The sequence below is a fragment of the Cervus elaphus genome, chromosome 19 (genome assembly GCF_910594005.1).
Source record: "Cervus elaphus chromosome 19, mCerEla1.1, whole genome shotgun sequence".
NCBI lineage: Eukaryota > Metazoa > Chordata > Mammalia > Artiodactyla > Cervidae > Cervus > Cervus elaphus.
In genome coordinates this window covers 79015818-79032650 of record NC_057833.1, presented here as the reverse complement: position 1 = coordinate 79032650, position 16833 = coordinate 79015818, and the positions used below count along the sequence as shown (strand labels likewise).

At 42.9% G+C, this 16833-nt stretch overlaps 1 protein-coding gene across 7 annotated transcripts in view; it reads right to left on the bottom strand.

Annotated features, from left to right (window-relative positions):
• Window positions 1-931: 931 nt before the first annotated feature.
• NEK11 (NIMA related kinase 11) overlaps window positions 932-16833 on the bottom strand; it is a 280951-nt gene continuing 265049 nt past the window's right edge. For all 7 annotated transcript variants that reach the window (XM_043874531.1, XM_043874532.1, XM_043874537.1 and 4 more), the window contains one exon: window positions 932-1724. In XM_043874531.1, the coding sequence (XP_043730466.1) occupies window positions 1433-1724 (292 nt within the window). In that variant the 3' untranslated portion in view covers window positions 932-1432. The remainder of the gene's footprint in view (window positions 1725-16833) is intronic.

The window sequence follows — 16833 nt, the reverse complement described above, 5'->3', positions numbered from 1 at the left end:
TGTCTTTTAATTTCATGGCTGTAGTCACCATCTGCAGTGATTTTAGAGCTCCCAAAAATAAAGTCAGACACTATTTCCACTGTTTCCCATCATATTGTTCATGGGGTTCTCAAGGCAAGAATACTGAAGTAGTTTGCCATTCCCTTCTGCAGTAGACCACATTTTGTCAGAACTCTCCATCATGACCCGTCTGTCTTGGGTGGCCCTACACAGGATGGCTTAGTTTCACTGAGTTAGACAAGGCTGTGGTCCATGTGATCAGATTGGCTAGTTTTCTGTGATTGTAGTTTCAGTCTGTCTGCCCTCTGATGCCCTCTCTCAGCGCCTACTGTCTTACTGGGGTTTCTCTTACCTTGGACGCGGGGTATGTCTTCACGCCTTCTCCAGCAAAGCGCAGCCATCGCTCCTGACCTTGGACGTGGGGTATCTCCTGCCAGCTGCTCCAGTGTCCTGCAGGCGCCGCTCGCCGCTCCAGCTAGTAAGAGGGTAAAGGCAGTCTTTTTCCCCTCTCCAGTATGTTCTTAAATGCAGGGTGATGTTCCCTGGACATGTTTTACTTGCAAAATAGTTGAAAATCTACCTATTTCCTCTTCTGACCCAAAAACTACCCAAGTGTCAGGGAGGAGGAAATTTCCCCTCCGCCCCTCTTGAGTTCTTGTGACTGGACTAAAAATAAAATTGACACCAGAGTAACAGGGACTTGAACCTGGCCAAAATCCAGTTTGGGACTCCAACCCACGTGACCATGACTCCTCACTCTCTCTCTCTCTCTCTGGTGAAGAGATTTGATGAAGTAAGATTCTTACAGTAATGAGCACAACACTGGACAATAATAGGCAACAAGCAAAGTCTTAGCTCCTCTAAGTAGTAATTATCCTTAGATGGATGTGTTACGTTCAACAAGACACTTCTGGATAGGACAAGAGAAAAACAGGTGATTTATTTTATAGCCACGAATAAAAGTCTTTAATACTCCTTGGATGAGTTTGGGGAATACATCACAGAAAGGATTCACTCTGTCCTTACACATATGCACTTCTTGCTTGTTAGGCATTCAAGGGTAAAGTGGGCCAAAAGCAGGTAACCTGAGACAGGTACATCCGGCCCCTGAAAAGAAACTCAGCATGTCAGAGGCTGGGGACCAACCCCCCTCAGGAGCAGGCGGCCCACAGTCCCTGGAGACTCAGAGCAGTCGGCACTGAGTGGAAATGTGAAGAGCACGTGGCCTCTCCCAGGCCAAGGCCAGGGTGAGCCAACCCTGCTGGAGGCCCAAAGGCACCAGAGCAGGACTACTCTTCAGGAAGACAACTTGATCCAAATGCCTGTCTCACAGTATAGACCTGACCACACTACGGCCCAGGTTTACTACTCTCTGAAGGAGATTGACAAGGGATTGAAGGTAGAGACCACTGCTCTGCACTCAGAACAGAGGTCAGCGACAGTGCTGAGGGATTTTCACGGGCGCTTTGTCCACTGGGACCCGCTTGTTTCTGACAGCTGCTTCATGATGGTTCTGGGGAAGAGTGACCCCTTCTGCCCTGGTGATCAGCAACTGCTCCTCAAAGTAGAGTAGTTGGTCAACCTCAAAACAGTCGCTGACTCGAGGCACCACTCTTTCCAGAGCTGCCCAGACCTCTGCCTCGCTGGCTCCCCGCTGCCTTGCTCTCTTGAGGTAGCTGTAGACCTCCTCAAACACCTCCGCTCCCAGCTTCTGCACAGCGGATCTGCCGGGCAAGTCAGGAAAGAGGAAGAAAAGTCACACACTGGGAAACTGTACAGTCAGCCCTGTGTGTCCACAGGTGGTTGAATCTAGGGGTGCGGAACCTGCGGATACCAAGGGTAACTGCACTGCCATTTTATACAAGGGACTTGAGCATCCGTGGATTTTGGTATCTGCAGAGGGCAGGCGCATTTCCTGGAACCAATCCTCTGTGGATACCATGTTTGTGTTTTTTTGGATATCATGCTTTTTAAAATCATTAATTAGCGACTTTCCTGGTGGTCCAGTGGCTGAGACTCCGTGCTCACGAGGCAGGGGACCCAGGTTTGATCCCTCCACAGGGAACTAGATCCCACACTCTGCGCTCTCAATGAAGGAGGCCTGGTTGATCCACGGTGAGGCAACTAGATCCCACATGATGCAACTAAGACCCGGAGCAGCCAAATAAATAAATATGTAATTTTTTTTTTTAATGAAAACGTTGTGCGATGAATTAGGTTGATGATTATACAATCGGTCCCTTTGGCAGAGCATTTGTTCAGGACCCCCTGCAAATACCAAAACCATGGATGCTCAAGTCCCTTTTATAAAATGGCAGAGTATTTGCATATAACCTATGTACATACCATCTCTAGATTACTTACAATACATAATACAATGTAAATGCTATGTAAATACTTGTAAATGCAGTGTAAATGATATGTAAATTGTTGCTGGCTTGCAACGAATTCAAGTTTTGCTTTTTGGAACTTTCTAGAATTTCTTTTTCAAATAATTTTGATCCCCAGTTGGTTGAAGACACAGATGCAGAGCCCAAGGATACTAAGGGGCAAGTATAAATATTTTTATAACTTTAACTATGAAGAAATGTTTCTTTACTCTTCATTAATGAATTTGGTGAAAAGAAATATCAGAGTTTCTTCCCCCAGAATTTCTTCCCCCAGAATTTTAAATGTATTATTGCTAGACAATAATGATAGTAATGCTAACAATAACTGAAGGCATTAATCACAAATGCTTTCATTTAATATTTTTTAAATTTTATTGTACAGTATTGTACAACCTTGTAATCCCTAGAACACATAGACCTGGGTTAGGTATTATGGCAGATAAAAAGAAGTAACTGATCCTGATCTAGTTGCTTGCAATTACAATGCAAGATATATGAACCTTAAATTTTAACTTACATTTTTATGTTAAGTCAGAGCTTACAAAATGCTTTTACATTTATTCTCTCAAATGACCCTTGTGAACTAGGCAATGCATTGAATGTTCATCTCCACTTTACAGATGACAATAAGTGTGCTGGCTTTCACAAACTCATACAGCTAGTGGTTGATGGAACCTGAACTCAAACACAGGTCTTGGAACTTCAAGTGCTGGAGAGATTGGCAGCCCTAGGGCCCACATCCTCCAGCTTATGTAGGTTTCCCACCTTTGCTAAGAGATTAACAGAACCAAACCCAAGATACTTCCCATCTGTAGTCACCTCAACCACTCCCAGAAATTCACAGCTTCCCTGCTGATACGTACCAAACCACAGTCAGATCCTATCACTTCACTGTCTCAGACTCCTATAACATTAGGATCTGGTTCCTTCTCTACCCTCATTTATCAGGCTGTGCATAATCTGTCTCCTGCCTTCCTCTACCAACCTGCTCTGTCTTGTCCACAGTCTGCCTTAGCCATTAGGTTCCAGTCACACCTACCTCCTTTCTGTTCCTTAAATACAATCCAAGCTTATTCCCACCTCTGGGCCTGTGCACGAGCTGTTCCCTCTTCCCTAAAATGCTTCTCCCTTTGATCTTTACATTGCTGCCTCCTTCTTGCCATTCAGATCTCAGCTTGAATATCACCTTCTTGGAGAAACCATCCTTCACCACTGAGTCTAAGAGATCCACCCAGTTGTTCCACAGGATCACACCACCTGAACTATTTGCACAGCACATGTTACTTTTGGTATTTTTCTTCCATCTTTTTGCGTGTATCTGTTTGCTGTTGGCCTCTCCCAACTTCCCTAATTAGCATACAAATTCCATAAAGGAGGGACTCAGTACCTACAACAGGACCAGGCATTCAGTAGGTGCTCAGGAAAGACTTGGGGAATGAAGGGATGACCTAGACGGCCACTCAGTGCCATCAAATAGTGTCTTGTGAAAGTTCATGGTTGGGAAAATCAGGGATACCTTGTGGAAGAGGAGGAGGCACCATCTCACCTGAGCTGTAACAGCCGGAGGACGTGTGTGAGAGCAGCGGGAGACAGTGAGGTGCCTGGTAGGTGTGGAGGATGTGTGAAGAAGTGGGTGAGAACCACGTGAACCCAACATTAAAGAAACCTTAGAATGTGGTTATTAATATTAACCGTTGATGATAAAGAAGCCCCAAAGGTCCCCTGAAACCACACTAACAGTTCTTGCACTTTCTCGGTGTGACAGTCCCCATTCTGAGCATCATCTCAAATCATCCCTTTAAATCTTCATAACAACAGTGTAGATAGACATTATTGTTATTCCCATCTTACAGATGAAGAAACTAAGATACTGAATGTAAATATATATATATATATAGGGAGAGGGTATTATGTAACCTGCCCACCAGCACCTGACTTTTAAGTGGTGGAGCTGGAATGTGAGTCCCAGTAGTTTCACTCCAGTGCTCATTCTTTTCATCACTAGGATACAGACTTCGGACTCAGAGAGATCAGAGCTGGACCCTAGCTCTCCCTTTCGCAGGCTGCATGACCTCGTGTCAGCTCCTTAACCTCTCTGAGCCTTGAGCTTTTCATATTTAAGTGGTGTTTACACTCACACAGGTGGCTCAGTGGTGAAGACTCTGCCTGCCAATTTAGGAAACAGGTGATGGCAGGTTTGATCCCTGGGTTGGGAAGATCCCCTGGAGTAGGAAATGGCAACCCACTCCACTATTCTTGCCTGGAAAAATTCCATGGACAGAGGCGCCTGGCAGACTACACAAAGAGTTGGACGTGACTGAACAACTGAGCACACACAAACACACATACACACACACATTGAAGCAGAGTACCTGTTGCCTCAGGAACCTGATAACCAATTGTTTTACTCCCATGTACTTTATTGTTGCTTCCCCAGTGGTGAATTACACAGTAATCCTACTTCAGTTCAACTGGGAGCTTCAAGTAATTTTGTTGTTCTGCCGCCAGTTGAGACATTATTTTAAATACTTTTATCTTTCCTAGCTGAATTTGGGGGTGGGGGGAATGACATAAGAAGACTGGTGGCACAGTGGGATTTAAGAAAAAGTAATTTTGTAGAGAGAAAACCGAGTTTAACAGAAAGCGTTAAGAAACACAGATTACTCTTTAGACACAGTTTAAGGAAATCTTGAAAAATGATTTTACAGAACATAAGAAATTCCTGCACATTAAATATGTATGAGGCACCATAGAAGAGTGCCATGAGCTCTCCCTTTAATACCAGTGTCTTCATGGTCATTGGTGCTAACAAGTACCAGGAACTTTTATGAAACATGGATTTTGTACCACTTCTCTCCATGTCTAGTATTTCCAATGTCTGTGTCTGTATCTGGTGGACAGAGACAGACGACCACTTCCCACACTGGGGCAACACGTGACACCCCTACATGGGATGTGTGACGTTCAGGCCCTTTCTGAAAATGGTGGTGCAATAGGTTCTTGTTGGGTACCCGGTTACAGCTACCGTTCCTGGAAGGGCTATTTTATTTGTGATCTAAACATCCTCCAGCAAATGTTGATGAATAAACTCACTGTCTAAAAAGCAAAATCCATCTAGGTATAATTTATGAAACACACCTAAAATATAGGGCATTGAAAGGTTGAGAGTAAGCAAATCTAAAAATAAAAGATATGTCAGGCAAATAAAAACCAAAAGAAATCTGCGTTAGTATATATGTTTTATGAGACAAAATGGATTTTAAGGGGGAAAAAAAAGCATTAATGGAATAAAGAATGCCCTTAGATAATGAAAACAGTTCAATCCACCAGGAAGAAATGAAAATTCTAAATCTGCATGCATCTAATAAAGTAGAATAAAAATACATCAAGTGTAGGACTTCCCAGATGCTCCAGTGGTTAAGAATCTGCCTTGCAATGTAGAGGACTTGGTTTGATCCCTGGGTTGAGGAATTAAGATCCCATGTGTCTAGAGAGTCTACAGGCCGCAAAACAAACCAATACCAAAAAAAAATTAAATAAATAAATCCATCAAGCACTACAGGGAGAAATTGTCAGATACATTCTCATAATGTAGGATTTCAGTTATTGTTATAGGAAAGCATTGGAAAAAATTAGTAACAGAAAATCTGAATATACTTATTAAGCTAGATTTAATAGATATATATAGGACCCTCTCCCATCTGATGATTATAGCACCCACACTCTCCCCAGACTCTCATGTAACCTTTACAAAAAACTGACCATATACTAGACAACAATTCAAGTTACTACACTTTTCAAATACTGATTTTTATATGAGATCTTGTTATCTGACCACAGTACAATTGTTAGAAACTTGTAACAAAAATATGTGGTAAACATTTCTGTGTTTGTAAATTTATTTCTTCCAAATAAATTGTGGGTCAATAATGAAATCAGGCGTGCCATAAACAAATTCATTTTAAGTCAAAAGAAAAGTGACAGGTGCTTTAAGATTTATATGTTGTAAGATTACAGCATAAATCTACTCTGACACTCAGAAAACAGGCTGTAATATTCCTGCAATGATGTGTTCCAGTATTTTAGGAATCACAAAACAGAAAATTCTATTTCAGGGGTCTTTCCTGCTGTTATCTAAGATTTGAAAAGAGAAGGGAGTGTTTCCTGTGTTGTTTAAGGGGGAAAGGGGGTTCAGTTCAGTTCAGTCGCTCAGTCGTGTCCAACTCTTTGCGACCCCATGAGTCGCAGCACGCCAGACCTCCCTGTCCATCACAAACTCCCGGAGTTTATTCAAACTCATGCCCATTGAGTCGGTGATGCCATCCAGCCATCTCATCCTCTGTCGTCCCCTTCTCCTCCTGCCCCCAATCCTTCCCAGCATCAGGGTCTTTTCCAACGAGTCAACTCTTCTCTTCACATGAGGTGGCCAAAGTATTGGAGTTTCAGCTTCAGCATCAGTCCTTCCAATGAACACCCAGGACTGATCTCCTTCAGGATGGACTGGTTGGATCTCCTTGCAGTTCAAGGGACTCTCAAGAGTCTTCTCCAACACCACAGTTCAAAAGCATCAATTTTTCAGCACTCAGCTGTCTTCACAGTCCAACTCTCACATCCATACATGACCACTGGAAAAACCATAGCCTTGACCAGACGGACCTCCGTTGGCAAAGTAATGTCTCTGTTTTTTAATATGCTATCTAGGTTGGTCATAACTTTCCTTCCAAGGAGTAAGCGTCTTTTAATTTCATGGCTGCAGTCACCATCTGCAGTAATTTTGGATACCAAAAAAATAAAGTCTGACACTGTTTCCACTGTCTCCCCATCTATTTCCCATAAGGTGATGGGACCAGATGCCATGATCTTAGTTTTCTGAATGTTAAGCTTTAAGCCAACTGTTTCACTCTCCTCTTTCACTTTCATCAAGAGGCTTTTTAGTTCACCTACACTTTCTGCCATAAGGGTGGTGTCATCTGCATATCTGAGGTTATTGATATTTCTCCCAGAAATCTTGATTCCAGCTTGTGCGTCTTCCAGCCCAGCGTTTCTCATGATGTACTCTGTATATAAGTTAAATAAGGAGGGTGACAATATACAGCCTTGATGTACTCCTTTTCCTATCTGGAACCAGTCTGTTGTTCCATGTCCAGTTCTAACTGTTGCTTCCTAACCTGCATACAGGTTTCTCAAGAGGCAGGTCAGGTGGTCTGGTATTCCCATCTCTTTCAGAATTTTCCACAGTTTATTGTGATCCACACAGTTGAAGGCTTTGGCGTAGTCAATAAAGCAGAAATAGATGTTTTTTTGGAACTCTCTTGCTTTTTCAATGATCCAGCAGATGTTGGCAATTTGATCTCTGATTCCTCTGCCTATTCTAAATCCACCTTGAACATCTGGAGGTTCACAGTTCACGTATTGCTGAAGCCTGGCTTGGAGAATTTTGAGCATTACTTTACTAGCGTGTGAGATGAGTGCAATTATGCAGTAGAAAGGGGGTTAGTTTTATCAAAAGGAGGAACTATCCCTTTAGTTAGGTAGATACCTCAAGTAAAAAGAACTTACATTCTCAAATGAAAAAAAGTGTATTTTAATTCTTTTTCATCTATTTTGTCTCATGCTTCATATCCTTAATCAATTTTATCCTCTGTTCAAAGTATTTTAAGTAAGAGATCCTAAATATCATCTTAGTCCAGATGCTTTGCTTGTAGGTGGGTGCTCTTTGGGTGGATCACCATCCTGCTGAGACAGTGACAGACTCAGGGAGTTGAAGGAAGCCTACCATGGTTCTAAAGAAGCTTCAGCTGCCTGGAGAAACCCCCAGTATGTATTTGGCTGATTTTCCAGCCAAAAGACTCCATTAAACAGCCAGGGAGCACTATACTTACTCCCTCACCTGTTTCCTCCAAGTCCTGTTTCCCATCCTCCAAACTCCTTCACTAGCCTCTTCTGATGTTTAATTGTTATTTGTAAACAATATATTTATCACATCTATTTACTTTCCCATCAACTACTGATTGCTCTGTGGGCCCTCTCTTTCTCGCAGGGCTGTAAAGAAGAGGGCTATGTCAATGTAGTTCTTTAGTGTTAGTCCCTCAGTCAAGTCTGACTCTTTGCAACCCCATGGACTGTAGCCCGCCAGGTTCCACTGTCCATGGGGATTCTCCATGCAAGAATACTGGAGTGGGTTGCCATTCCTTCTCCAGGGAACCTTCCCAAAGCAGGGATCGAACCCTGGTCTCCTGCACTGAAGGCATATTCTTTACCAACCACCTGAGCCATCAGAAAAATAGTTCAAGGATGGCACACAAAACTGTGCTCACATTCTAGTATTATTTTAGTTGGAAGCAATCTCAGACTTACAGAAGAGTCACAGGTATAGTTCAAAGAACCCTTTTTTGACTCTAGCCTTTTTGCTGACCTGATGTTCCTTTCTCCTGTATTTTGTGTGTATGCTTTACAAATAAAGACTGTGTGTGTATTCCTTTCAAATAAAGACACTCTCATACATAACCACAGACCAACCCTAAAAATCACAAAGTTATCACTGATACATTACTGTCATCTAATTCTCCAGTCCATTTAAGTTTCCCCAGTTGTCCGAGTTCACTTCATTCAGTTGCTCAGTCGTGTCCAACTCTTTGCAACTACAGGGATTGCAGCACACCAAGCTTCCCTGTCCATCACCAACTCCCAGAGCTTGCTCAAACTCATGTCCATCAAGTTGGTGATGCCATCCAACCATCTCATCCTCTGTCATCCAATTCTCCTCCTGCCTTCAGTCTTTCCCAGCAACAGGGTCTTTTCCAATGAGTCAGTTTTTCACATCAGGTGACCAAAGTATTAAAGTTTCAGCTTCAATATCAGTCCTTCCAATGAATACTCAAGACTGATTCCTTTAGGGTGGACTGGTTGGATCTCCTTGCAGTCCAAGGGACTCTCAAGAGTCTTCTCCAACACCACAGTTCAAAAGCATCAGTTCTTCAGTGCTCAGCTTTCTTTATAATCCAACTCTCACATCCATACATGACTACTGGAAAAAACCATAGCTTTGACTATATGGACTTTTGTTGCCAAAGTAATGTCTCTGCTTTTTAATATGCTGTCTAGAAAAACTGATCACAGCTTTTCTTCCAAGGAGTAAGCATCTTTTAATTTCATGGCTGCAGTCACCATCTGCAGTGATTTTGAAGCCCAAGAAAATAAAGTCTCTCACTGTTTCCATTTTTCCCCCATCTAGTTGCCATAAAGTGATGGGACCAGATGCCATGATCTTCGCTTTCTGAATGTTGCATTTTAAGGCAACTTTTTCACCCTTATCTTTCACTTTCATCAAGAGGCTCTTCAGTTCCTCTTCACTTTCAGCCTTAAGGGTGGTGTCATCTGCATATCTGAGATTATTGATATTTCTCTTGGCAATTTTGATTCCAGCCTGTGCCTCATACAGCCTGGCATTTCAAATGATGTACTCTGCATATCAATTAAATAAGCAGGGTGACAGTATGCAGCCTTGATGTTTTCCTTTCCCAATTTGGAACCAGTCCGTTGTTCCTGTCTGGGACTAACTGTTGCCTCTTGATCTGCATATAGATTTCTCAGGAGGCAGGTAAGGTGGTCTGGTATTTCCATCTCTTTAATTTTCCACAGATTGTTGTGATCTACATGGTCAAAGGCTTTAGCGTAGTCAATAAAGCAGAAGTAGATGTTTTTCTGGAACTCTCTTCTTTTTCTATGATCTAATGGATGTTGGCAATTTGATCTCTGGTTCCTCTGCCTTTTCAGACCCAAATTGAACATCTGGAAGTTCACAGTTCATGTACTGTTGAAGTCTGACTTGGAGAATTTTGAGCATTACCTTGCTAGCATGTGAGATGAGTGCAATTGTGTGGTAGTTTGAACATTTTTTTGGCATAGCCTTTCTTCGGGATTGAAATGAAAACTGGCCTTCTCCAGTCATATGGCCATTGCTGAGTTTTCCAAATTTGCTGGCATTTTGAGTGTAGCACTTTAACAGCATCATCTTTTAGGATTTGAAATAGCTCAACTGGAACTCTGTCACCTCCACTAGCTTTGTTTGGAGTGATGCTTCCTAAGGTCTACTTTGACTTCGCATTCCAGGATGTCTGGCTCAACGTGGGTGATCACACCATTGTGGTTATCTGAGTCATGAAGATCTTTCTTGTGTAGTTCTGTGTATTCTTGCCACCTCTTCTTAATATCTTCTGCTTCTGTTAGATCCATACTGTTTCTGTCCTTTATTGTGTCCATTTTTGCATGAAATGTTCCCTCAGTATCTGTAATTTTGTTGAAGAGATCTCTAGTCTTTTCCATTCTATTGTTTTTCACTGTTTCTTTGCACTGATCACTTGAGGAAGGCTTTCTTATGTCTTCTTGCTGTTCTTTGGAACTCTTCATTCAGTTGGGTATATCTTTCCTTTTCTCCTTTCTGACCTCTTCTTAATATCTTCTGCTTCTGTTAGGTCCATACCTTGGTCAAGGAACTAGATCCATACCATTTCTGTCCTTTATTGTGCCCATGTTTGTATGAAATGTTCCCTTGGTATCTCTAATTTTATTGAAGAGATCGCTAGCCTTTCTTATTCTATTGCTTCCCTCTATTTCTTTTAATTGATCACTGAGCAAGACTTTCTTATCTCTCCCGCTTGAACTGGAGAACTGAATGGACAACATTCAGTTGTCTAAAAATATCCCTTATAAAAAAGGATCCAGGTCAAAATAATTACATTGTATTATGCCTCTGTTTTTTAAAAAAATATTTATTTGGCTGTTTCAAGTCTTAGGGCATGCAGACTCTTAGCTGCAGAATGTGAGATCTAGTTCTTTGACCAAGGATTGAACCTGGGTCCCCTGCTTTGGGAGCATGGAGTCTAAGCCACTGGACCACTAGGTAAGTACCCTGTCACGTCTCTTTAATCTCCTTCAATAACCTTGACACTTTCAAATGTCAGAAGAAAGTTGTTTTGTAGACTGTCCATCAATTTGCATTGTCTTTGCCCACAGGATTTACCAACTCTAGCTGTTCCTCCCACATATTGGCCTGAAAGACAGGCGAAGAGCCTTCTACTACCTCTGGGCATAGAGAGGTCCACCTGCACCTACTCAACGAGGTGCTGCCTTCTTTGTGCATGCGTGCTCAGTGGTGTCTGACTCTTTGTGACCCCATGGACTGCAGCCTTCCCAGGATCCTCTGTCCATGGAATTACTCCAGAGGCCAAAGTGTGCCCTGGTGATAATAGCATCTTGTGCTTTTGGTACCTGGCTCATGAGTCTTCCCTGCAGCTTTGTTCCCAGTGTTCTGTAGAAAGTAAGGGGTCCCCTAAGGAAAGGAAGCAGCTTGTGAGGTAAGTTTCCAGATGTTCGGGAATGAACGTTGAACGTCTACGTTCTACCCATTTGATATCTCCACTTGAATGTCCAGGAGGCATCTTACAGTTATCACACTTAATTGAACTTCTGATATCCAGTCCCTCCCCCATCATCCTAATGCTGAAGCCCTCCCCAGTTCTGCTCATGTCAGTTCCCACCTTCCAATTCCTCAGGCCTAAAACCTTTAATTCATCCTTGATTTGTCTCTTTCTGTCATACTCTGATAGTCTAGTGTCTCTCATAATCAGATCAGCTATTAAATCCTGTTGGCTCTCACCATCTCCAGCTGTGCCACCCTGATCCAAGCTGCCATGCTTTCTCACCTGGCTGCTTCAATAGCCTCTAATGGGTCTCCTGATTCTACGCTCACTCCCCTCCATTTTGTTGCCAATCCAGCAGCCAGAGAGACCCAGATCCCTTTCTCCTTTGCTCAAAAGCCTCTCTGGAGCTTCCCATCTTGCTCAGAGTAACGTCAGGGTCCTTCTGGTGGTCTATGATACCCTGAGGGATCTTCCTGCCAGGTGCCTCTCAAAACACATCTCTTCCCTCCATCCCCCCACTCACTCCATTCCAGCTATACTGACCCTCTTGACCTTTCCTGAACACAGTGGGCACAGCCCGTGCCGGGGTCTCTGCACTTGCTGTCCCTCTGACCAGAATGCTCTTTCTGTAGACATCCATGTCTCTCTTCCTCAATTCCTTCAAGTCTTTGCCCTGGTGTCATCTTTTCAGAGACCTACCCTGACCACATTCTTTAAAGCTGTAAACCTAGCTATGAAAAACCTAATGAAAGTCACTCAGTCATGTCCGACTCTTTGCAACCCCATGGACTATACAGTCCATGGGATTCTCCAGGCCAGAATATTGGAGTGGGTAGCCTTTCCCTTCTTCAGGGGCTCTTCCCAATACAGGGATTGCACCCAGGTCTCCCACATTGCAAACAGATTCTTTACCGGCTGAGGCAGCAGGGAAGCCCAAGAATACTAGACTGGTTTAGCCTATCCCTTCTCCAGAGGATCTTCCTGGCTGAGGATTCAAACCAGGGTCTCCTGCATTGCTGGTGGATTCTTTACCAGGGAAGCCTTAAAGCTGTAAACTTCACCCCATTTCTGCTCTGCCTATCCACCCTCCCTGCTTTGTATTTTCTTCCTAGCATTGTTACTTTCTACTGTACTTTGCTTTTCCTTTATATTTATGATTTGTCAATCCCCACTAGAAAATAAGGTTCCTTGTTATTGTTGTTTAGTCACTCAGTCATGTCTGACTCTTTGCGACCCCATGGACTGCAGCATGCCAGGCTTCCCTGTCCTTCCTGGAGTTTGCTCAAAGTCATGTCCATTAAGTTGGTGATGCCAACCAACCATCTTGACCTCTGTCGTCCCCTTCTCCTCCTGCTTTCAATATTTCCCAGCATCAAGGTCTTTTCTAATGAGTCAGTTCTTTGCATTAGGTGGCCAAAATATTGGAGCTTCAGCTTCAGCATCAGTCCCTTCAATGAATATTCAGGATTGATTTCCTTTAGGATGGACTTGTTTGATCTCCTTGCAGTCCCAGGGACTCTGAACAACACCATAGTTCAGAAGCATCGGTTTTTGGTGTTTAGCCTCCGTTATGGTCCAACTCTCACATCCATACATGACTACTGGAAAAACCATAGCTTTGACCATATGGAACTTTGTTGGCAAAGTAATGTCTCTGCGTTTTAATATGCTGTCTAGGTTTGTCATAGCTTTTCTTCCAAGGAGCAAGTGTCTTTTAGTTTCATGGCTGCAGTCACTATCTGCAGTGATTTTGATCCATAGTACAGGGATTATTTTCACCATTTTTGTTCACTGATCCTGCTGCTTGGAACAGTGTCTGGCACAGAACAAGTACACAGTTAATACTTGTTAGATGAATGAATAAATACCTTGAAATCCAAGTAAGCAAGGAATGAGGTGATTTATACAATTTTATTTAAAAATATTTGCATCTGAGATGGGGAGGTCAAGATGGTGAAGTAGGAAGACTCTGAGCTCACCTCTTGCCATTAAGATTATAACTACTCACAAAGCAATGATCTCTAAGAACAACCTGAAGATTAGCAGGAAAGATTTTCTACAACTAGAAATATAAAGAAGGAACCTCAGTGAGATGGTAGGAGGTGCAAAAATGAGTCTAGCCACATCCTATGGTCAGTGACCCACAAATGAGATGGAAATCACAAGTGCAGAAGTTCTCCCTGAGGAGCAAGGTGTCCAAGTCCAACATCAAGTTCCATAGCCTGGGGATCTTGCATGGGGAAGATTGGGCCCCAGAAGCCAGGCTTTGAAAACCAGCTGGGCTTCCATCTGGGAGAGCTGGAGGGCTACAGGAAACAGAGAATCTGCTCTTAAATGCACGTGTAAAATCTCACAGGCTTCAAGTCCCAGCAAAGGGGCAAGATTTTAAAAGGATCCTGAGTGAAACCCACTTGCTGATCTTAAAGAGCCTCCTGGAGAGGCAGGAGGGAGTGAGGGACTCCCCCTGGAGATGGAGATGCTGGAAGCAGACATTTTGGGGATCTCATTTTATTGTATTAACACTGGCACTGGCAAGTACCATTTGGGAATCCTCTCTGCAGCCAATTAGACCAGGAGCCTTCCTTGCCCACCAGTGGACACACAGTAACCACAAGCCACAGCCAACAGGGGTCAGCCTGCTTATGTGCTCACCCACAGTATCGGCTCCCCCACAACAGAAGTGCGCACACACACAGCTCAGGTAAGGAACACCCCTAGAGCATCCAGGTCTGGCAGCCAGGGTGGAGTGTGTAGCTGGGCGCCATAGAACAAGTAGGATGTCTCTACTTCTCCAATACACACACGGTGGAATATTAGCCATAGAAAAGAATGAAATCTTGCTATTTTCAACAACATGGATAAATCTAGAGGGCACTGTGCTAAGTGAAGCAAGTCAGATAGAGAAAGACAAATACCATGTGACTTCACTTATATGTGGAATCTTAAAACAAATGAACAAACAAAAATAAAACAGGCTCATAGATACAGTGAACAAACAGGTGATTGCCAGAGGGGAGGGGGTGGGGGTTGGGTGAAATAGGAGGAGGCAATTAAGAGGTACAAACTGCCACTTCTAAAATCAAAAAGTCCCAGCACTGTGTTGTATTGCACAGGTAATGTCACTGGTGTTGCTCTAATAGCTTTGTTGGGGGACAGACGGTTACTAGATTTACTGTGGCCATCATTTTGTAATGTATTTAACTTTGAATCTTTATGTGGTACACTTGAGACTAACAGAATATTATACATCAACTACATTTTAATTAAAAGATAAAAATATATGCATGCTGAGTATTGTTGAAGAATTAGCACCTAGTGAAATTACAATCTAATTTTGCAAAGTGTAAGGTCACTGTTGTGATTTTTAGCTGTTTTTCAAGTCCAAGATAAAAATCTGATCAAGTGTAGTTTTCAGTCAGTCAGTTCAGTCACTCAGTCATGTCCGACTCTTTGCAACACCATGGACTGCAGCATGCTCAAACTCTCATCCATCGACTTGGTGATGCCACCCAACCATCTCATCCTCTATCGTCCCTCTCTCCTCCTGCCTTCAATCTTTCCCAGCATCAGGGTTTTTCCCAATGAGTCAGTTCTTCACATCAGGTGGCCAAAGTTTTGAAGTTTCAGCTTCAGCATCAGTCCTTCCAATGAATAGTCAGGACTGATTTCCCCTAGGACTGACTGGTTGGATCTCCTTGCAGTCCAAGGGACTCTAAAGAGTCTTCTCTAACACCACAGTTCAAAAGCATCGATTCTTCAGTGCTCAGCTTTCTTTATGGTCCAACTCTCACATCCATACATGACTACTGGAAAAACCATAGCCTTGACTAGATGAACTTTGTTGGCAAAGTAATGTCTCTGATTTTTAATAAGCTGTCTAGGTTGGTCATAGCTTTTCTTCCAAGGAGCAAGCGTCTTTTAATTTCATGGCTGCAGTCAACATCTTCAGTGATTTTGGAGCCCCCAAAAATAAAGCCTGTCACTCTTTCCACTGTTTCCCCATCTATTTGCCATGAAGTGATGGGACCAGAGGCCATGATCTTAGTTTTCTGAATGTTGAGTTTTAAGGCAACTTTTTCTCTCTCATCTTTCACTTTCAACAAGAGGTTCTTCAGTTTTTCTTCACTTTCTGCCTTTAGGGTGGTGTCATCTGCAAATCTGAGGTTATTGATATTTCTCCTGGCAATCTTGATTCCAGCTTGTGCTTCATCCAGTCTAGCATTTCTCATGAGGTACTCTGCATAGAAGTTAAATAAGCAGAATGACAATATACGGCCTTGACGTACTCCTTTCTCAGTTTGCAACCAGTCTGTTGTTCCTTGTCTGGGACTAACTGTTGCCTCTTGACCTGCATATAGATTTCTCAGGAGTCAGGTAAGGTGGTCTGGTATTCCCAGCTCTTTAAGAATCTTGCACAGTTTGCTCTTATCCACACAGTTAAAGGCTTTAGGATATCTGTCTCTTGCTTTTTCAATGATCCAATAGATGCTGGCAATTTGATCTCTGGTTCCTCTGCCTTTTCTAAATCCAGCTTGAACATCTGAAGTTTGCAGTTCACATATTGTTAAAGCCTGGCTTGGAGAATTGTGAGCATTACTTTGCTAGCATGTGAGATGAGTGCAATTGTGTGGTAGTTTAAACATTTTTTTTGGCATCACTTTTCTTTGGGATTGAAATGAAAACTGACCTTTTCCAGTCCTGTGGCCACTGCTGAGTTTTCCAAATTTGCTGGCATTTTGAGTGCAGCACTTTTACAGCATCATCTTTTAGGACTTGAAATAGCTCAGCTGGAGCTAGCCATCATCTCCACTAGCTTTGTTTGGAGTGATGCCGCCTAAGGTCCACTTGACTTCGCATTCCAAGATGTCTGGCTCTAGGTGAGTGATCACATGATCATGGTTATTTGGGTCATGTAGATCTTTTTTGTGTAGGTCTTCTGTATATTCTTGCCACCTCTTCTTAATATCTTCTTTTTCTGTTAGGTCCATACCATTTCTGTCATTTATTGTGCCCATCTTTGC